Source organism: Mirounga angustirostris, unplaced genomic scaffold (genome assembly GCF_029215605.1).
Source record: "Mirounga angustirostris isolate CCGP_5_RB_7025 unplaced genomic scaffold, mMirAng1.0.hap1 SCAF_2, whole genome shotgun sequence".
NCBI lineage: Eukaryota > Metazoa > Chordata > Mammalia > Carnivora > Phocidae > Mirounga > Mirounga angustirostris.
The window spans coordinates 64,499,470-64,522,481 of record NW_026991710.1 but is presented as its reverse complement, the minus strand read 5'-3'; the positions used below and the strand labels follow the sequence as shown (position 1 = coordinate 64,522,481).

General features: G+C 39.4%; 1 protein-coding gene across 1 annotated transcript; it reads right to left on the bottom strand.

The window, feature by feature from the left end:
• Positions 1-769: 769 nt before the first annotated feature.
• Positions 770-21,467, bottom strand: FGF5 (fibroblast growth factor 5). Its single transcript, XM_045879418.3, has 3 exons — positions 20,966-21,467; positions 13,347-13,450; positions 770-1,525 (listed from the first exon to the last, which is right to left on the bottom strand). The coding sequence occupies exons 1-3, from the start codon at positions 21,324-21,326 to the stop codon at positions 1,178-1,180; spliced, it is 813 nt and encodes a 270-aa protein (XP_045735374.1). The 5' UTR covers positions 21,327-21,467; the 3' UTR covers positions 770-1,177.
• Between the last annotated feature and the right edge of the window lie 1,545 nt (positions 21,468-23,012).

Here is a 23,012-nt window from a genome sequence, read left to right as displayed (position 1 = left end):
TAGCAAACTCAAAGGGCGTTAGGCTGAGTAATAAGAATATTTTTGACAACGGGACTCGACGTGCATAACTGTTACACGATTCATCTCCTTCGGGTCTACATGTTTTTCTGCTAAGTGGGCTGCTCCCTGTGGATCTGTACAGTGGGGACAGCAGAGGATCATACAAGAGGTATTTTAAAATGTTCTGGTTTCATAGTGTGTGCTTGTTGGACAGAATAAAATGTATTCTTCCAGCTATTCAAGCATGAGGGCAGGAGGGGTAGATAAAAGGAGAAATGAAGGCAAGGCAGAGTTAGATCCCAATAAATGCTGCAAACTTAGTGTACTTGTGCCTCGAATCCTTTTCCTTATCTCCAATTTATAATTCCGTCAAAAAATCCTTATACTCTCCCCTTAGTCCCAACCCATTATAGCCCAGCCACCAAAGGGGTAGGATTCCACATACTGTCATGAATTTACATACATGCACACACGTGCACACACACACACAGATCTAAGCTGAGCCTTTGGTGCCATTGAAGAGAATTTAAGCATTTTAAGATGAAGAAGTAAACTTACGTTATCTGAGGTATGGTAAAAAAAATAATAAAAATTAAAAAGTGCAATGAATAAGAGAAATGAAAAAAATCCACATGTTACAAATGGGCTAGAAACACATTTATATTCATAAACTGCATTCAAATGGTTATGTCATATTAATTAAAATAATAAAAGTAAGAAAATATGCTCAATGCAGAGGTACTTTTAAAAAACAAAAAAACAAACAAAAAACAAAAGTTAATAAAATATTTTATCTGCATCAAAATATTCTTTGGAAACCAAAAATAAAAATGTATCATGTATGTTCTTTCAGGTTGAGCTGTAAAAGTCAGAAAAATACATAGTCCGCACTGTTTAACTTTCTGAAAATACCGAGTATGCACTAAGCATAAAGCAAAAGGCTTTCCTCGTCTTCCGGACCTGAAGCAGTGTGCCCCCCATACTGGACAAAGAATTCCGATTCAGTTCCTATCAGAAGACATCTTTGTTTCAGTCACACTGAAACCCAGGACCTGACTTGGAGACAGTGTAGCGGAGCTGGAGCTGGATCCAAACGTTTTTCTTTTTCAGAGCTGTAAAGACACCCCTGGAAACTCCTGAGGGCAAGGCCTGGTTTCTCACAAGGCCAAGATGAAGATTATCCAAAGCGAAACTTGAGTCTGTATTTCACGGTGTTGGGACTCTTCCGAGGGGCAGACACTGGCACCTTTGGCTTCCCAGGACCGGGTGGCTTTTTCTTCTCAGGAACGGTAACCGTGAAAGAAAGTTCTGGCTGCTCTAGCTGCTTGAATCTTGGCAGAAAGTGGGTGGAGATGTGCTGGGGTTTGACCCGGGGGCTGCAGCCCCGCTTAGCTTTCCCTCTCTTGTTGAGGGCCACATACCACTCCCGGCCCGCTGGCTCAGTTCTGTGTATTGCTGAGGCGTAAGTATTATAGCTGTTTTCCTGAAATCGCTCCCTGAACTTGCAATCATCTGTAAATTTGGCCTGGGGGGAGAAAAGAAGAAGAAACATAGGTGGTAATAATACTTTCAGCATGCAATAAAATGAGGTCTTTGCAATGCTGATTTCGGTTTACTATGTACTTAGTGAAATAATATCAACGTATATAAAAAGGATAACAAGGAACTCTTAATATATTGAAATTCTGTTGTGGTTTTTAAATTTGAGATTGGCAGTGAAAAAAATTAACTTTTAATATTTTAAGATTTTTTTCCCCCTCTTAAGCCATCAAGAAAATAAATGCAACTGAATTACTAAGGAACACTTGCCTGGTAAAACATGAATTCATATTCAGAGAAATGGGGTCATATTATTCCTCTGAAACAAGGATACATTTTTCAATGTTATCAGTGTGATTCATGGTGCTGAGAGAGGGGTAGCATATGGCCCTATTAATATTGCATGTGTTAGAGTTCTTTAGGAAAAAATATATCTTCACACAGAGATACAGGAGAGAATATTCGATGCCAAGAAGAAAAAATTACTTTTGGAGTCACTAGCAATACTTCATCCAGATCTCTCCCTGTCTCTCTCTCCCTCTGTAGACACAGACACACACACACACACACACACACACACAACCACACTCAGACACACACAATGTCTGCCCTTGAAATGCTCCCAGAATAGTGGAAAAAGCAGACAAGTACACACCCATCACGGTGCAGCTGGATACGGGGGCTTATGACAGCGCTATGCAGAGGGTACAACGATAGCATAGAGGAAAGGAATCTAAGAGGATGGGGGTGGCCGGGCAGAGGGCAGGAAGTCTTCCTACAAAAGATGACATTTGAGCTGAGTCTTCAAGATTTTAGTAAGGCAGGTGACACGAGAAAGGGTTCTCAGAGGGGGAACAGTGTGTCCGCAGGTCGGCATGACATACTATAGGTAGTAACTTTCCTACAGGATGTGTGGTGGAAGAAGAGGTAAGGCTGCCAAAGTTGGCCAGGAAGAGCTCTGAAGATGCTTATTTTGCCATCCTTGTGATGCTGATGATTTTCTGTTTACTGTGTCTTAGTGAAATAATATCAATGCAAATAAAAATAACAGGAACTCTTAATATATTTAAATTCTGTTACTGGTTTTAAATTACTTTGAAATTTCCAGATAAACAATTAACTTTTAACAGAAGATTATGTTGAGGAATTGGGGGCACCTGGGTGGCTCAGTCCTTAACCATCTGCCTTCGGATCGGGTCATGATCCCACCATCCTGGGATGGAGCCCCACATCGGGCTCCCTGCTCAGCGGGAAGCCTGTTTCTCCCTCTCCCTCTGCCCCCTGCTTGTGCTCTCGCTCTCTGACAAATAAATAAATAAAATCTGAAAAAAAAAAAAGAGATTATATTGAGGAATTAAAGGAAAGTGTATGGGGGAAAAGCATGAGCATAAAGTCAGACCTGAGATCAAATACCAATCCTGCCAATCGAGGTCTTAGCTTTAGGCTCCTTATCCACAATCATTCATAGGGCTATTGTGAGTACCAAAATATTTTTCTAGGGAAAAGATGGGTAGCTTTCATCAAATGCAAAAGAGGCCAAGGGTCCCAAAGAGTAATAATTTCTATCCTAGACCAGACCACCACGTTTCATAGTATCAGTGAGCACCATTATCTGGAATTCCTGGGTTTGCGAATACCAGATATGTTGATGTCTATAGAGAAAAACACTACTTATGAGATATCATTTTCATATCAGACCAAGAGGTACTATAATGGAAATAAGAGTTCTTTTTTTTTTCTTGCTTTTTCTAATAGTGCCAAGCTTTTCTCTGCACAACATTGTCATCTGAAAGTCAGAACACCACAAGACAATCTACATAGATCTACTGTTGATGGTCACATGAATTTTTTGACTTGTGCAAAGTACTGACAATATTGGAAGGCAACCAATTTCAGAGCGCTTCCAACAGCACATTGATGTTATGTATGACCGTTTACCCAGGTTATTTACATTCAAGCATAGTTCAATCAATAAGGCTCTTTATTTGAAGGCTAGCAAGCTATATATCTAGAACTTCCACAAGTCTACGGCGATTCCCCGGATTTGATCTCTAGCACCTGGAAGCGGGTGTTTTAAAGAACCACCACCTATGGCATTCCTCTTATCCTGTCATACCCTACCAGCCTATGTCTAGGCCAAGGGCGCTATGCTGAAGTCACTATAGAAGAGTACATATTTACTGTTCCTATTTTTGTTTTTAAGATTTTATTTATTTATTTGACAGAGAGAGACACAGCGAGAGAGGGAACACAAGCAGGGGGAGTGGGAGAGGGAGAAGCAGGCTTCCCGTGGAGCAGGGAGCCCGATGAGGGGCTTGATCCCAGGACTCTGGGATCATGACCTGAGCCGAAGGCAGACGCTCAACAACTGAGCCACCCAGGCACCCCCCTATTTTTTATTAAAAAGACTTTCTCACAAGTCAAATGTAGATTTTTTATAGTTGCTTAGCTTTTAAAAGGACTTAAATGCTCTCCCATTTCGTTAGATAATCCTAAAGTGTTATTTTAAAATAAAAGCTATAGCCATCTGTAATGTTTTCTGCTACATAAAAGGATAAGCAGTTTAGAAAGATATATGGGGTTTCATCAAAGAGAGTAGCAGGTATGTTTACCCTCCCTCATATGTTTTTGTTCAAATGTACTTGAAAAACATTTTTAAAAATATATACATTATACCTTGACCTGACTTCTACTCTTGTTTGGCAAAAATCCATTTTCCTGAAAAAGGATAGCAGTGATTGCTTTATTCAATTTTGACAGGTTTTTTAAGTGTACTGTATTATTTAACCTTTTCTTTCCTGACACGTGCGTGCACACACACACACCATGGTGAATTAAACCTATAGCAATTCCATCTTAGAGCCTTCATATGGGTGAAAGCCCACCAACTCTACCTGCTAAAATGATTCCATCTAAAACCTTTCTCTTTTCCTCCTTAAGATTGATGTTCTTAATCTCTTTCTTAAGAGGAAAGAAGGCTCTTTGGGCTCTAGATTTTTCAAGGGTCACTAACTGTCACCTGGGGCAGAGGTGCCCAGAACCTAAGGACCCACACACAACGTGAAGCCCTGTAGCCTTTCCAGCTCCCACATTAGAATAGGAGTAAAGGCAGTCAGACTGTTTTGGCTTTCTTAATTGACTTCTAAATTAATGTTTTGTCTGAAAAATTCTTCCAGCTGCGATGGAACAGAACCATTTGAAACAAACATTTCAATGACTTTTTTCATCAGGAGATCTAGTTTCTTCTTGAGGGACTAACTGCCCCTGTCACTACTCCTGGCCTTGTTCAGATAAGATGGTGACCCTAAGCATGAATTTCTGTCCCTAATATCATGCATGAACCATTTTTATAGCAGAGAGTCAGTAAGCAATATGGGTCTTAGCTACAAGGTATTTAAATATATATACGTTTACCATTACACCATTTCAGATGATAAATTTTCTAGACTTCTTTTAATTTTTTAAATCTCCTTTGAATTATAAGAAGTCCTTTGGCAAAACACATACTTTTATATAATAGAACTACATTATATTTTCCTAAAAAAAGTGAAGTTGCCAGAAAGACATTTTCTATAGTTAAGGTGTGAAGTAGAGAGGTGAATGAAATTTCCAAATAAGCTACTGAATTCTGGACCCCATCACCGCATCATGCTAGCACCCTCGGCCATTACAAGACCAAACGCAAGAATGTTCCTAAAGAACCCATTTCTTTGTTCCAAATTCATTTTTTACGAGTCCATTCGACAGATGCTTATTGACTATGTATCACATGTCAGGCACTGTGCTGTCACTTTTCCAATGAGGAACAATACAGACATGTCCTGTCTATGCTCTTTGTTGAGTTAAACTATATGTTTTTCTCCTTAATTTCTCCTTGATCTTGTGTAAAGAGGAGTGTAAAAAAGGAGTGTAAAAACAAGTTACATTCAACACATCATAATTGCAAAACTACAATGAAATGGTCGGCTAATTTTTATGTAATTTAATACAGTCCTAATGCAATTTAATATAGTCTTAATGGACAAAACAAATGAAACTTAAACAAATGAAACTATTTTTTGCTTGAATAGCCTAATTCTTCAGAGGAAGGGAGAGAGTGCAATTAAGGAAAACAAGAAATTTTTGATTAGAAGGACGCTGTGCCTTGATTCTACTCGTCTCTTCCCACAGTGAGAACACACAATGGATGTTTAGGAGAAAGGTCAAATTCAGTTCAAAGAAAGTAAAACTTTGATTAACTGGGATATTTTAGAAAAGACTAATTCTGCTTAATTGAAATCTGAGGGCCAAGTAAGCCAAACAGAAAGTTCTTTCTGAAACGTTATTTTTTAAAAGCTTTCTAAAACCTCTTAACATAGTTTTGTTCCTTCGTAAATATCCTGTTGTATCATGATTGAGGATCTTGCAGTGAATGAGCTGAGGCCATGCAAACAGGCACCAATTCTCACTTCGTGCAACGACAAAAGTACATATGCAGTATACGGAAGGTGGATGGAGAAAGGAGTGAACTTGGACCGACACCGGTATACTCTTCGGAGTTTGTGGGGTATTTAATCAATTTTAGTTCTTTATTTCACTTTGTTTTCTTTGATTTGCCTCCCTCTTTTGAAAAACCTTGTGAAGAAATAATTAACCAAATACAAATAATTAGAATGTTATTGTGGGCTGGAATATTATTAAATAATTAAATTATTATTATAGACTATAATAAAAACAATTATAAACCAAATTGTACTTTAAGCAAAGTTCCCTTGTTGCATGCATCCCTGCTTCTGGTTCCCCTACCTCCTTTTAGTGCTTCTTGGGCTCCATCCCTATTCCCACATATGGGGCTGTCCCGGCCAGGTGCCCTTAGCCTAGGCCGTTTTGTGTAGTTGGGCTGAATGTTCCCTGACCAAAGGCGCCCACCTCTGGTGGTGATTAAAGGCTAAAAGGCAGGCCCTGTTCCAATGCTTCCATGCAGAGTACCCCAGCGCAGGGCAGTGCGCACCCAAAGGGCTGCCTTTTACTTTTGACTACAAAGGCTACTTAGAGGTCAGCTGTGGCCATACTATGCTATCTCCAGGGCATAGCCTACTTCCTGCTTGGCACTGAACATCTGTCCACTCTATATCTCGGTTCTTCATCCTGAGTGACCAAGGGAATATACAAGTTAGATTTAATAATAGACCAACCTGACATAATGTAATGAAGAATACCCACCACAGGACTTCTCCCCCTCCAAACTTTATGAATTGACTTAAAATTACTCCAGGAGCCAGTTCAAAATGCAGACTCCCGAGACCCTACCTCCAGAAGTTGTGTTTTAGTAAATCTAAGGTGAGACCCTGGAATTGCATCATTAACCAGCATCCTGTGTGATTCGATGCAGGTGAGGTAAGAGTTTTCACTCTGATGCTCTTAATAACTCAAAAAGCTGGGCTATCAAGGACTCTTATGTGCCAGGGGGCTTTACATCTCTTATTTCACCCTCGCAATAATCCCGTGACGAGCAGAATGCTATTACCTAATTCTCCGGTCAGAGAAGTAAAGAAAACAATTCACTAAAGCCCCATGTTTACCAAGTGCCAGGGTAGGCACCTGTGACTTCAAGCTCCAATCTTCCAACTCCTAGATTCCAGCTCCTTAACACCACACAAACCCAAGGGCATCTCCTAGACTTCCGTCTAGTCCTACCTGTCTTAAAGTTGCTCCATGTTAAAATACTGATGAAAAACAATGCCTGGGGCGCCTGGGTGGCTCAGTTGGTTAGGCGACTGCCTTCGGTTCAGATCATGATCCTGGAGTCCCGGGATCGAGTCCCGCATCGGGCTCCCTGCTCAGCAGGGGGTCTGCTTCTCCCTCTGCCCTCTTCCCTCTCGTGCTCTCTGTCTCTCATTCTCTCTCTCTCAAATAAATAAATAAAATCTTTAAAAAAAAAAAAGTTTAAAAAAAAACAATGCCATTCCCCAAACCATTGCAGAAATAGAACACCATCTCTCGCTTTTGGCTGAAATGGATCTCTGAAGCTACAAGTCAATTCATCACACCCAGATTTCCTCAATAAAAGAGGCTCCCTAGCTAGAGTCACATAGTGTGAAATCAAGGGAAAACTGGCATTTACTGCAAAGGCAGAGCCCTGAGCCCATTTTTGAGCTTGAATTACTGGACATTTGGTTTTACTATGTAAATTGAAAGCCCTTAGAGGGCAAGGGGAATTTCTATTCAAATGCCTTTATAGAGCTCATGGTCTTGGCTGGGAGAGTGGAGTGCTTAATAAGTTATCTTTTTTTTTTTTTTTTTTGATGATGATGCTAACTATTGCCCAAGCCTCCATTTCCCCTTTCAGTAAACATGCCGAGCTCTTGGGGCTGCTGACTCCTCCTCACACTGCCCCCAGCGCAGGAAGTCCAGTCCAGACTCCCATCCTGGGCAAGCCAGCTGGCATCCTCCGAAACCAGGAAAGGAAGATGTTCTAGTCCTTGCTTAGGGCTGATCAAGCACACATTCCATGCCTGTTTCGTAAACTCTGCAATTAGCTTTCCTTCCAAACATGATCCCCTAAAACCCTGAGAAACAAAAATAATTCTACCACATGCTTCTCTCTGGACCTTTAAAACAAGCTAAAATGTTTTTCCCCCAATAGGCAATGCGCTATCATGTATACTTTATGAAAAGGCTGAAAAAAACATGATAACCATCTTTTCCAGGATTTCCGTTTTCTTTAGGGAAAAAACAAGATGCAACAGGGCTCTAAAAGAATTATGAGATTATGATCGTAAGAAATCCTTGTCTCTTAAGAGCTTGAGCCTGAGAATTTTGCTTTCAAATTAGGTTCTTTGAAAAAAAGCAAAACTCTTGAGATAAGGGGCTACTGTGGACACAAAAAATTTGGACCTACAGAAAAAAAGGTCAATGATAAATAGGATCGGGGGCTGGTCTAAATATCTGAGGGGTCACAGCTGCCTGACCCCCAAAGCAGAAAGTCTTTTTCTGAGAGAGGAGACAGGATCATCATACAGCTGCCTCAGAGCAAATTAAAGAAGGTCTTTTTTAAATTAAATGCTGAATAGTGAGCGCCTGGGTGGCTCAGTTGGTTAAGCGTCTGCCTTCGGCTCAGGTCATGATCCCAGGGTCCTGGGATCGAGTCCCGCATGGGGCTCCCCGCTCTGCGTAGAGTCTGCTTCTCCCTCCTCCCCACTGCTTGTGCATTCATGCTCTCTCTCAAATAAATAAATTTTAAAAAATCTTTAAATGCTGAATACTTTCCAGGCACTATTCTAAGTCTTTTATATGTATTATCTCATTTAAACTGCTCAACTATCACAATAGATTGGTACTTTAGTTTTCCTCCTTTTACAGCTGATAAATCCACGGAGAGAAAGATTAGGTAAAATGACTAGCTTTAATTTAACTAGAATGATACAATCTAACTGTGTTGGTAACCACCACACTCCTACATCTGGACCCACCTCAGATAAATCTAGAATGGCTCTGTATGGGGATTTCGATAGAGATAATAAACCTGAGGAGAGAGCAAGAACAGAGTGAGGAAGGAACAGGAACAGACAAACAGGCAGAGAGACAAAGAAAAGAGAAGCGAGCTCATTTCCACAAGTACCTCAGCCTGGAATGAGTTGAGAAGGAGAGTGGAGGTCACAGCGAAAGCTCTGACTAACCTTCACGGCTCTTGGGGAGGCAGACATCGACTCCAACTCTCAATGATTCTTAGCACATCTTGAGAAGGAGACCAGACACCTTCATCCTTGTAAAGAATGCTGAAAAAACCTGCATGGTAGGAATCTGGCTGCACTGTATATTTGGAGTATCCTAGTAAAGATTTTAAGGAGAGCTGCATGTAGGTTGCGACGAGTATGTAGGTTGAATGAGTGCAGGAAGAAGTGCCCACAGAGATGACTGAAGTTCAAACAAAATTTCTCTTACCGAATTAACAAACTTAGCACGAGAAAAACATCAGCACAAATGTTGCCTAAGTGTAACCCATTCTCGGCTCTTTTTTGTCTGCCATCTTTGTGTCTGCTGATAGTGAAGCATTTTCTAAATGAAAAATTTCAGTGAACAAAACAGAGCTCTCTTCTGCTTTGAAAGTTCATCTTGAGAAGCATTCCCTATGCAACACATCATCACATTGAATGACCAACCTGTGTAAAACTCTGTGATAAGCTCTGCGGCGAACACATCCCCTCTGCTTCTCTGGACTTTAAAGTCAAATACTAGAGACACAGAAATAGATGGGGAAAAAAAAGAGTCCAAACAGAGCTTGGGTAAGGGGGTGCACAGCACAAGCAAAATATTGTAAGGATGCACCACAATATTTATTCTTTAACATGTAATATGAAAATACTATTAAACTATGTGATTATTAATTCCTATAAAACAATAGGTGAAAACAATGTAATTGCTTCCAAACAAAACCTAGCATCTTCTTTCAACTAGCTTTTACCTACAAATCATTATAGCATTTACAGAGAAAGAGAATTTTAAAAGGATGGTTCTGGTTCAATCACTTGTTAACTGTGTTAACCTAGGAAATGATTTAACATTGCTAAGACTCTTTCCTCACCTAATCATGTAATGACATAAAGTGAGTAAAAGAGTTTTTAAAGAACTATGCAAATACATTGTCTGTACCTAGAAACTAATTTTTAATATTCTAATTGTTACTGTAAAAACTAAGTTGAAAATCTACAATTATCCATGAATATTTCTCAATACCGTATGGGCATTACTTTCTCCAGAATTATACGAAGGCTATACATTTTTGGTTCATATTTACTCTATAGATAAAATCCTGAAAGTACTCTATTAATTTAAAATTTTTACCAGTTTTGTTGAGATATAATTGACATATAACATTGTGTAAGTTTAAAATGTATAACATGATTTATACATATACACACATATATATAGCAAAATGATTTTAAAGTACTCTTTAAATGTCTCTGCACAGTTATTAATTTAAAGCAGCTCATGAATTACACATTTAATCCTAAAAATATAAAGGTTTTTTCACCTTTTTAGTGACAAAGCAATTTTGTGAAAATCAAAACTAAAGCAAATAATTATATCTAAAGTTACAAGAACAATTTTCAATGTGTTTAACTAGAAAAAAACAAGAAAGAAACCATCTGGGCATAAAACTGATAATTGCTAGGATTAATATTATTTCTAAATTCAACTTCCTTAAAAATAAATCACTTTATAATTTAATTAGGTTTCCATCTAGAGAAAAAGTGCTAATAAAAGCTCAGATAAGAGAAAGTGGGCTTGGACAATTGCTTTAAAAAGAATCCACATAATCATAGGGCTTAATTTTTTATCTACAATTCAGCTCAAAGTCATTAGAATGACTTTTATATCAAAGAGCTTCAGTGAGTGACAAGAGCAAGACTTGCTTTGTACTGTTTAAAAGTCATTATTCCATGAAATAACTTTAGCCTGCCAAGATGAGAAAGAATAACAGATGCTGTTTTTGCATTATCTGCATTATTTCAGCCAGCCATCCTTAGACATTTGGGTCAAATTTCTGGAAATTTGTTACTTGCATTTGACAGGGGAATCATGTATCCTCACCTCTCGGTATGACCTTTATAATTGGCATCCATTTGCAATAGTTTGAGTTCTGTGGCAATTATCCTTAAGCTGGCCCAAGTTTAGTCTATTTTTTGCATGTACAAGAGCACAAATTAGAACAATTTAAAAGTTAAGGTGCTCACCCAAAACAAACCAATAAGAGAAAGTTTCTTTACATGCACTGCACTTTATTATGATGCTTAGATTCTGAAAGTGTTTCAATTTTTTACAACCTTAAAGTAGACTGGGGAAAAGCTATTGTGTTCAGATGTGTTTGATCATTGTCTTCTATTCTGCATGTGGATTTTTAAAAATCAAATATTATTTTTTTGATTAAATGGCATGTCCATGAGAGACTATGGACTCTGGGAAACAAACTGAGAGTTTCAGACGGGAGGGGGGTGGGGGGACTGGTTAGCCTGGTGATGGGTATTAAGGAGGGCACGTACTGCATGGAGCACTGGGTGTTATATGAAAACAATGAATTGTGGATCACCACATCAAAAACAAATGATGTATTGTATGGTGACTAACGTAACATAATAAAATAAAATAAAATAAAAATGGCAAGTCCGGGGCGCCTGGGTGGCTCAGATGGTTAAGCGTCTGCCTTCGGCTCAGGTCATGATCCTAGGGTCCTGGGATCAAGTCCCGCATCGGGCTCCCTGCTAGGCGGGGAGCCTGCTTCTCTCCCTCTGCCTCTGCCTCTCTCTCTCTCTCTGACTTTCATGAATAAATAAATAAATTTAAAAAATTTAAAAATAAATGGCACGTCCTACTTGTGCACAGAGATGCAGAACTTTACCCTTTAGAATAAATAATCAAAGAGCAATTACTTTATGAGAACTATATTATAGCTTGCTAGATTACAATAACCACCTCAGAAGATGAAGTAGGTAAATCTTTTCATAATTCTTGCAATCGGTGATTAAAGAGGTTAGCAAAGGTTTTTCATTTATCTTAATCCACTGAGATTTCTATTATATTTAGATTACTGTATAATAATAGATAGTATTTACTAAACACTTACAATGTACCACATACTGTTTTAAAAGTTTTAAATGTATTATCTCATTTAATCCTCAAATAACTGTAGAGATAGCTTGAATTCTGCTACCCCCTCCAAGAGGCATTAACAAGTCACTTTTAGAAAAAGGAAAACTGAACACTAGAAAAAGGAAAATTGAAATTCTTACACATTAAAACAAGTGAAACTCTCAATGAATTTTTTAAAGAACTGTAATTAAAAATCATAAATAGTAAGCTTCAATTGATTACACTCTTAATTAAAATTTCCTATATACTTCAAAAACCAGAAAAGTGGTATTTCTCCAATTCATTTAGTAAAAATTAAAGAGAAAACGAAGTAAAGGACTAACGTTATATAATTGCTTTGTAAAAATGATATAATGTGACAAATCTTAGTACACTATAGAAAAAACATAAATCACTTTTAAGTGCTGTGCAAATGTACTAATATAAGTAAATCAAATCTGTGAGTAGAAAAACCAACCTAGACATATTTTATTATCTTTAAAATGTTTTAATGCTTCCCAAGTAGTGAGCATTTTCAGAAAAAACACAGAAATCTATAATTTGTAAATTGATTATAAAACATATAAGTGGCTTGAAGAAACTTTTGAGTGCAAAATTAGTCTTTGTAATTTTAAGAAGTATTGTTTTTGATGCAACAAAAATACAAAATGAGAGTCCTCAAATGGATAAACTAAATTTCTCTAAGGAAGATCAAAATCTTCTCATTATTGGTTTCTCTCCATACTTATTGATGTGAAAATATGTTATATTACTTAGACCTAATTTTTGACATCATGAATATCTTGTAAAATTGAATAAGAACTTGATCTACTAAATATGCACACACAATCACCATAAATATGGACATTTTAACTGTTACATAATATTATCATTTCCATAATATTTTCCCTCAGTTGAGCCAATTTTAAGAAATAAATAATGGCGATCACTTTGAGAGTGCTATCTTCAAATACATTCATCCTTAAAAATTTTTTGTGGATTCTATATTATCTTTTCAAGTTAATGAAATATAAAAATGATTACTTACAAAGACATCTTGGTTAAAAGTACATATAATTAAAAAAAATTACATCCTTTGAGCAAATTTTTCATCTACCAATGTGGAAAATCACTTGATCCATTCTACAAATGTAAAATCTCCATAAGACCTTTAACAAATATAAAGTGGTTCTACTTACACTTGCATGGAGTTTTCCTTTTTTTGACATCGCTAAAAATTTGTTGCTGAAAACTCCTCGTATTCCTACAATCCCCTGAGACACAGCAAATATTTCCAAAATACCTAGGATGACAGAAATCCCAAAATAAAACACAGACTCCTCTACATATCATTGTGAAGAATTAAATTTCTACATAGATTCTTTTCATTCTTTATAGCTGTGATTAAAAAAAAAAAGACGGTATTTAACATCCTTATTTTTCATGACATTCATTATGTTAAAAAAGAAAAGCTTAGCATGCAAGTGTTCACTTAAAATAACAAATTTTAAGATTCGAAAATTTACTTCTGGTTCATTTGTAATTCTTTTTTTTCTTACAAATAAGTCACTTTTAGTAAGCAATGTTTAACAATAGAATCTTCTCTAGTTGTAAAGGAATCGAAAAGAATTTCTTTAAATGTTTTTCAAAATAATTCTAATCCATTGTTTTCTATCAGAGATAATACACTGCTTTTAATATTAAATCTCATAAAGTCTGGCCCAAGACTAGTATAACCCACGGAAAGCCAGAGATAAATTCTACTTATTTACATGAAATAAATCCCTCTTCTCAAATTATAATAACTATACAAGGACAAATCAATATATACCATATTCAATCATTCAGTGAGTAGTTCATTTAAAGACTACACATAAAAAGATGTTGAAAGCATTATAAATAATTTGGGATTATTGGCTCAATGAGTGTTTAATGCATTACGGTTTGAGACATCTTGCATTTTAAATGGCTTTTCTGGCAAAACATTTAATGAGGTATTTTATTACATTACTGTTTATATTTAGTATTTCATAGTTAGCATTATCAAGTCAATGTCCCTCTGTCTCCTATAATAATTTGAAAGTCCACATCAACTGTGTCAAGAGAATACCACATACCACAGTTCATAAGAGTATTTTAAGAAGACGAAATTCATAGTCTGTATATAATTGGAATTCCTGCCTGTTTATCATAAATTCATATATAATGTTATATGAACATGAGAAAAGCATAGTGCTTTTTGTTAATTGCCTACATCAAATTGCCAAAAAATAGGTGGGGGAGGACAAAATAATATAGTTCACAAGAGCTAAAAAGGGACCTACTCTAGAAAGAAAGGAAGGAAAGAAGAAAGGATGGGAGAAGGGAAGAAAATCTCAACCTTTCAATCTATATTATTCTGAATATACATACTAATTAGGATATCTCAACAGCATTCTGCTGAATAGAGAAATTCACCAGAAATTTAAAAAATAGTAACCTCCCCCTGCAGGATTTGAAGTACACGTAAAATTATTCAATTTACCAAAAGCAATACTGTGGATACACATATCTATGATATATACAAATACATATATATATATAAATATATTAAGCACTTTTTTGCACAATGTGAATTAATACCTATAATTGTAGCAAATACTGCTGCTTACTTATTCAACTTGATTTCTTAAAAACACTTGATCAGAAAGTTCATGGGGGGGGGGGAAGGGGTAGCCAAAGAACTATTGTCTTTGTTATAAGCATATTTAGTCCAGAGTAAATAAAACACATCTTCAGGAAACTGCCACTACCACTTTATTAGTGGATGTTTCTTGAAAACAAAACAAAAAAACCCAAAAAACTATTTGAAAGGAACTACTTTTGCTTTTAGGAAGAAACTCCTAAAGAAACTGTTGTCTCATAAGTTATTTTCTTCAGAATGTTTTCAAAATGCTCTTTTCAATAGATTTGGCTGTACAAATTATTTGACTGTGATGCACACCCAAGGATTTAGAAGCATTACCATTTTATCGAATAGTGACAAAGCACACAGAATGCTTTGTAAAGTTAAATACACCATGTAATATGCTGTGATAATTTTATTAATAAAGCATTACTAGAACATGATGCAAAGTTATATTTCTATCGCAATTACAGAATGATATTAAAAACAGCATTAATGATTTTAGATATTTGGAAGATGGGGAAGTAATTGTGAATGCTGCGTAAATGCGTTAAAAAATGAGACATAGAAACAAGAGAAATTGTCTATGTGTGGAAAGAGAGAAACAAAAGGGACAATATGGACTGGTAGAAAAGGAGAGTTAGTTGTGTTTTCCCCCAATTTACTCATGGTTCTACATGGTTAGTGTTTTTATTCCATTCTTTGGAAGATTACTTGGTTTTGTAAATGCAAACCTGTGTGTTAGTGAAAAAAATACAGGGTAGCCCCAAAAGATAAAATTCTTATTAAATATATCTGTTTACAGGTTAACATTTGAGAGGTCAAGACAAAGTCTCTATAAATATTTGTTTAATGGGAGCACTGCTTTGCCTATGTAAACTATAGCTTCTGACAAGTAACGTATTCTATTTTGAGAAAAACTCATTTTGAGGCACTTGTTTCCTAACACACTGTATGTACATTCTGTGTATATATGCTATGTAAAGTTTGCATCATAACAAATTACATGGGGAAGATGAAATAATATATGTAAAGGGTTATTATTTTATTATATACTGCTTGGTTTCTTTTCTTGCAAGTTCCAATGTAAAAATGATATACTGCCTGGGAATGAATGGATTTTATAATTTTTAAAAAATTTTATTTAATTGAAAGCTTAAAAATGTATTTTTATTACATATATTATTCTATTTAAAAGTATGAAGAATGCAGGAAAGATAAAGATGAGATCAGATGAAATAATTATTTTTTCACATAGGCAACTTTGGCATGATCTTCTAAATCTTAATGTAATTATGATGTAATATTGAGAACGGTATTAAGATCATAATTTCCAACATAATTCAACAGTAATTTCACAATGTCTTTTTTACTAGAATGTTGGAGCAGATTCTACAATTCAACTCTCTGACCTCACCTCCAAGAGATCGCACAATTATTGATTTTACTATGCCAAATCTCAGCAACGCACTAAAGAATTCTATATAATATTTTAAACCCACATGCATTAAATCACACATATATAAATCCCAGAAAACATTTCTCCAAAACTAAATTTTTCTCAATTTCAGTTATTTCCTGACTCCTACTAGAGTCAAGAATAATTAATTTTATGGGAATTTACAATTCACATTATGGATGCCAAGATGGTATCCCTAAGCAAAATTATGGAAGGCCAAGTGTATCTCACAGATCAGATAGTCAGTGAAATGTCTGCTAAACTGGATTGTTTTCTTTGACCTTCTCACTACCTCTCTTCCCTTTTTCAGGACACCCCATGTGCACACATGTATGGATACACGTTTACTCTCCAGTGATTTTGGACTTCTGCTTGGGGAGTCAGGCAGGGTAATTATTTCCCATTAGAGTGCTGGTGACAATGTGTTATCTTTCCTAGGGTGTTAACATGTAAGAGGATCAAAAGAAAAAAGCAGTGCTTAACAGAAAAAAAAACCTATTTTCTCTTGGTGGAATTTGGGGGTTGACATCTAGATTGAAGGAGGCAAGAATTTATATACACATTGTTTAATCCACCCACTTACAAGCATAGGCATGCATTACAAAGTAAATTTATTTCAGTAAGAGAATATATGTCTAGATTTTTTTTACCTTAGTCCTCTCCAGATTTTTTAATACAACAGGACTCTATTAATGATGGTTGATAAAATCATGTAGACTTTTCCCTTTTCTCTTTTCTTAGTGAATGACATAATAGACACAGATATCCCATGTATTCAGAAGCTTTCAACAGCTCATCTGAAAATCCTCGAAAAAAAATAATTTAAAACTGAAGTTTCTCTACTTGCGTTCACACAGCAACAGATATGCCACATCACTATCAAATCTGAGGCTTGAAATACCCAGTTTAGCAGTTTTCAGTGATTAAATTAGTAACAGAAATCTTCCATTTGAGTTTTTCTATTCAGTAGATACAGATTCTGATTTAGCTAGGCTTGGGGGACTATTTAAAAGGTTGACTCTACATGAAACGAAAATTGATAGTGAATTTAGATTTTTAAAAATTAGTAAAATTGAGGGTCCTGTTTAGTCAGAATATATGATTGGAATTTTCATATTTTATGTGAACACTTTGGCTTTGTGCAGCCACATCCTTCAACTTTTGCTCCCTGAATTGATAATTACTTGACTGCCTATTCTTCAATGGTCCGACATAAGTCAACAGAAGCACTGAAGCTAAACTTGAAAGCGTATACATTAAAGCAAAATTTCTTTTTCTATTCAATAGTTAGATTATATCATCTGGGTTTTCTTGCCCATCTTTCTTCACCCTTTCCTAGTATTTCTTCATAATAAGAGTGTATCTCTTGCCCTCTTTCTTCACCCTTTCCTAGTATTTCTTCATAATAAGAGTGTATCTGCAATGAGCTTTTTTTTTTCTGTCTCCAAACTTGGGATATCTACTGTATAAAAGAAGCTAAGAACATATTAAGTGGTATGCTTTAAGTAAATTGTGTTTCAAAATCTATGGCCAGAGTACACTCCGGATGGTAAAACTAGAAAATATTCAGTTTGCAGAAATGTTAATGTCAAATGATAGTTGTGAGATATATATTTATATATATGCATCTCTTCTGACAAACATTACAGAAAATTACTGAGCTTAAAAGAACCTGCTAGAAGGGAGTTTGATGGCAAAGTTTTGACTCTTTTCTGAAGTAGCATGCTGTAACCAAAGAAATGTAAGTTTTTTATCATTGCTAACTTACAGACAGTAAAATGAGATGATGAGGTAAAACTCTGGTGTATCATCTATGGTCCTCTTTGGTCCCAGCTCTCAGTGTCTCTTGTGAGACTTAAACAACAAATGTTTCCTTATGTACTCTAACCAACAGCCCATGACGAACACCTTAGTTTACATACGTGTCAGGAAACCGTCAAGTGCTGTTTTCAAAGAGGTATATGACCACCCAACAATTAGCAGGCTTCTGTTTCTCTTTCACAGCTCTTTAGGGCAGAGGCTTACTTTAAATTTTTAAATTACATGCTTTCCCACTAAACATGACATATTTCATAAATTCTTCATCCAGCAGTGGTGGCAAAATCATAGTTAGTAGTATTGGACACTCCAGACATCACAAAGAAGAACATCACCATGATTTAAACATTTAAGTTACGGTTTCCTCTGTGAGAAAAATCTATGGAAGGCAAAAACAAACTAAAATTCCCCCAACTCCCAAAAGTAATCAAAATATCAATCTTGATGATGTATGTAGCCTATTATGGGTGCATGAATGAATGAATGAATGAATGAATGAATGAATGAATGAATGAAGGCAAGCCATATGAAAGATACAGACTAAACTCTGAAAGGCTATTCTATACTGGAATGAATTGGGAAAAGTGTTAAATCAAGGAAGTTTTATTTAGGCTACTTAGGCGCTGTTTAGTAAACATCCCTGTTCTTTTTTAGGTATCTTTCAAAGTCGATTTTAAAATAAACTGTACCTTGGAAATAGCAGATATTGGTCAATTGGTCAATTGGTGAGTGTATTCTTTGTTGATCTGTTCTCATTTTCCTTCCTATGTATGCTTTTCTAGAACTTCCCCTCTGGCAAGGCCTAACCAGCAAAAATCTTTGTCTTTTCCAAGAGAAGAGGGTGGATATATAGGGAATGAGTCTGGTATTTCAGAGATCCCTAGTACACCCAAACCTCCCCCCCTGAGATCCAACCAGCAGCCTGGTGCATGTTAACTTTGGGTCCTCCCTTGGGAACACAGAAGTTATCTTGTGTTGGTGCTGATTTCCTGGATAAACTACAAGAACAGAACAGAAAAAGTTTTCCTGTAAAAGAGGTGGAAAGATCACTAGAAATGCGGAATGAGCTCTGTCTGGTATCTGATGGAGTAAAGAATTGGGTGGGGGGAAATGAGAAGGACCAATGGCAATACTGAAGTAAATGTGACTCTCGCTGTCCCTGAAATCTCAGAAAATTCCCCTTCACCCTAACACACCTTGCCCTTTCTCACCAAAGACGGTGAGTTGTTTGATGAGGGCGAAATGAACCTTAAAACCCAGAAACAGGCTCCTGCATGGAGCGCGTGGGAGGCCCCGGGGCTCGCAAGGGCATACTCGAAGAGCCCTCTCTCCGGTTCAGGGCTCCAGACCACCTAAACGCGTGTAACACGGCCAGCCTGAGCGGCACAGGGCGCAAGACGAGTCTGGGGCACGGGCGGGCATGGACTCGCTCCTCTTCCCGCGCGAACCGCCAGGTCTTCCACAGCCCGCCTCCTGAAACCCCCGGGAGGAGCGTCGCCAGCCGGCCACCCCACCGACGTGCGCACCTCCAACCCTGCTTGGGAGGCGGCTGCCAGATTGCCAGCCCCGCTGTGGCGCCCGCGCCCCTCCGGAGCTTGGGTAAGGAAGAAGCTCAGTGGCCCGTGGGGTTGTTGGTTTGAAACGAAGCAAGTTAAGTACACCTGGGAGCTACCAGGCTGACACTCGACAGCCAGGTGACCGTCCGCAGCGCAATCTCCTGGCCACGTTCCCGCTCTTCCTGAATACCTCACAGGCCCGGCTGTGGGTCTGTCTTTTGGATTAACCCCTGCTGGATGAACGATCTGGCCCTACCGAGGAAGAGCCTCAAAGAGATCGCCCCAGTTCCGCACACACCCCCAAATCCTCTCTCCCCTCAGCTACCTAGAGGCAGTGAGAGGAATCAGAGGAGCGCTAGTGATGGTCTGGAAACGCAGATGGGGGTGGAAGGAAAAGAGGCGATGGGAAGAGTGGAAGAAGAGAGAGCTAAGAGAAAACTCAGAAAGAAAATGTAAAACTTTGCTTTAAAAAAAACTTACACGATGTGCACCTGTAAGGAATTGAACGTCCTCTTGAGTTTCTTCCAAAATAAAGAACTTTTCCTTAATTGTCCTTGGGGACCAAAGGCTGGCCACTTCCTAACAAGGTGCTGTCATGGTCTCAACATACTAAACGTTGCAAACCCAACTCTGAAATTAATCATTCAAATGTCCATCACCTATCTTTCTCTAAACGTGTCCAGTTTTCCAGATCACTGTCTTCTTCCAAGGAGGGGATGTCTGGTCTCCCCTAGAATATACGTAGATATTCTAATGCATATAATGTGCAAATATGTATATACAATAGACACAAACACGGATACATAAATGTATAATATATATTACTCTGGGGTTTATGGTGGCAGTTGGAGGGGCGGCATGTGAGATTTGATTCGTCTAAAATAACTGTTCACTTATGGGCAAGGAATAGGGATGCGCTTTGATACCTCTTGAAAAATGCTAGCCTGGTAAACAGAAGCAGGAGGTAAACAGGAACCAAACGAGCAGAAAGAAGATTTTTGTTTTTTCTCCAGGCACAGGCTGGAGGCTCCTCTTTGGGACCCCGGCAAACTGGAAACAAGGTCTACCTGTCTTGTGCACCAGCCTCTGGTAGCCTACACCTCAGGAATCGCCATTCCTCATACCCGCGAGAGGGGTGCGCGTGTGCGTGCCATATCGACGCATCTCCACCCAACCCGCCCGGCCGTTTCGAGGGCCAGCTGGGTCCCAGCGGCCAGGGTTCCAGAAGGTGCTCCCGTGGGCCAGGGAATAACCGCTGTCCTTCCCGAATCTCCCACTGCCCGCTTAGGACGCGCTTGGCCAGGAGAGCGAGCAACTTACTTAACATATTGGCTTCATGGGAGCCATTGACTTTGCCATCCGGGTAGATCTGCAGATGGAAACCGATGCCCACTCTGCAGTAGAGGCTGCCGGTCCGGCGCCCCGAGGGGCTCCACTGGAAACTGCTCTGCTCCAAGCCGCTTCCTTGGTTGCCCAGAGAAGCCCCGGGGGAGGAGGAGACGGAGGAAGAAGAGGAAGACGTCGTGCCGCTGCTGCTCCGGCTGCTGCTGGCGCCCCCCGGGTTCCGACCGGCGGCAGCGGGTCCGGGTTGCCCTTTGGGGGCGAGGTGCTTCTCCCCTTGAGCCCAGGCGCTGAGGATTAGGTGGCTGAGGAAGAGGAGGAGGAGGAAGGACAAGCTCATTCTTCCAGCCGCGGGGTTTCTAAGTGCATCTTGTAGGGCTGGTTCTGGGCTCCGTAGCCCCCGCGCGGCTGCGTGCCTCTGGCGCTGCCCCCCTCGCCGCACCGGGTGGACATAGCCTCGGGGAAGAGAGGGAGGGAGAGCGAGAGGCCACTCGAACGGATCTCGGCGCGGGTGCTGGGATATTTATAACGCCAGTGATCTCACTGCTCGGTGCACGCCTGCAAAGCTTCCCCTCACCCGCCGCTTTGTGTACTCTCTGGCCGGTGCGGGGAGGGAGCCTCGCGGTCCCGGGGGCGGGGGGTGTGGAGGAGGGAGGAGATGGGAGCGAGTGAGTGGGAGGAGAGGCCGGGAGGAGAGGCGCTGCACCCCGACGCTGGGCACGCGCAGACCAGGGCCACGCACCCCAGCAGTTCTCACGCGCCACACAGCCGGCTACCCTCCCACTAGAGCTAACGCTGCGCGGAATTGAGCTCGGCGCGAGCGTTTGAGTCCTCCAGGGGCAGCAACCGAGATGGGGGGTCTAAACGTGGAAGTGAGTTCGCGTCCTCGCCAACCTCCGCTGCACGCCTGCGTCCCAGCAACGCACTCTTGCCCACCCAGGACCCAATTTCCAGGGTCCCTTCCCCTCGCGCAGCAGACCCCGCAAGCACAAACCCAGCCCCGGGAATCCCTCGGGAACGAAGTCCGGCTGGGAGATTCCCAGCGCTTCAAAGTGCTTGCAGCCGGGAACCAAACCAGGATTCGCAGTCCAACTTGGGAAGCCGTTGGTGTGGCGCGGCAGGAGGAGAAGGCTGTTGTTGTTTGTTGTTGTCTCTGATTTATTAAACAGCTAAGGAGTGGGTTTATTCGGCATTTAGAGAGCCCCTTTGAGCCATTAGGCCACGATTCGAGCCACTTTCCTATTGGAAACTCTGGGTTGCGCTAAACATTATGCCGAATTTGTTTTTCCTTACGGGAAGCTTTCGGTCTGTGTCCGGGAGGGTGAGCGCACACGCACACCGCGCTCGGAGCGGGGCATGAGGGGCAAGTCTGGGCACCAGCACATGTGGCTGACTGTCCAGTTGTCCTCTCTCACCCCAGGATCCTCTTGGCAGGAAGGATTAGCTAAGGGCTCGCTTCGGCTTACTCAGAGCTGCAGTTGACTGAAGGACCGACCCCAATGAATGATTAATGATGCGCGCGCTGGGTTTCAGGAAACCTGAGAACCGAGAATTCCCGTGTATGCAATGCTCCTACTGTCATTTATCTGAGAAATATACCTGACTTGCATTCTTGTAATATTTCTGTCTGAAAACATATTTGGAGCTTTAAACTACACTCTGATACATTATTCATTGGTCATTTTAATGAAAAGGCTGTAATTTTGACCCATAAGGTCAATTGACAGAAGCCAAGGTTGATGTTAAGATACAGCTTTATCCATTACTGAATACCCATTTAAGAGTTCCTGTCTCAATAATGAAAAGCTTATAAAATGCATATCGATTTTTCAGGATTGGATATATTCCATGACTACAATACTTAACATCAAGGCAGCTATAAAACAGAAAGTCACCTGTACAGTTCAGTGAAGCCACTGTGGGGGAGAGAGGTCATATCACACATGAATGTGCAGAGCTTGGACACATGCCCCTGATACACTACGTAAGATGCTATCCTGGACTGAACACCCCTTCTCTTTACACT

Coding starts and splice junctions, on each gene's coding strand:
- FGF5 (XM_045879418.3), bottom strand. CDS start 21,326: ATGAGCTTGTCCTTCCTCCTCCTCCTCTTCCTCAGCCACCTAATCCTC. Junction 13,451..20,965: donor CCATGAAGCCAATATGTTAA/GTAAGTTGCTCG, acceptor CTGTCATCCTAG/GTATTTTGGAAATATTTGCT. Junction 1,526..13,346: donor AAGGAAAACTCCATGCAAGT/GTAAGTAGAACC, acceptor TTCTCCCCCCAG/GCCAAATTTACAGATGATTG.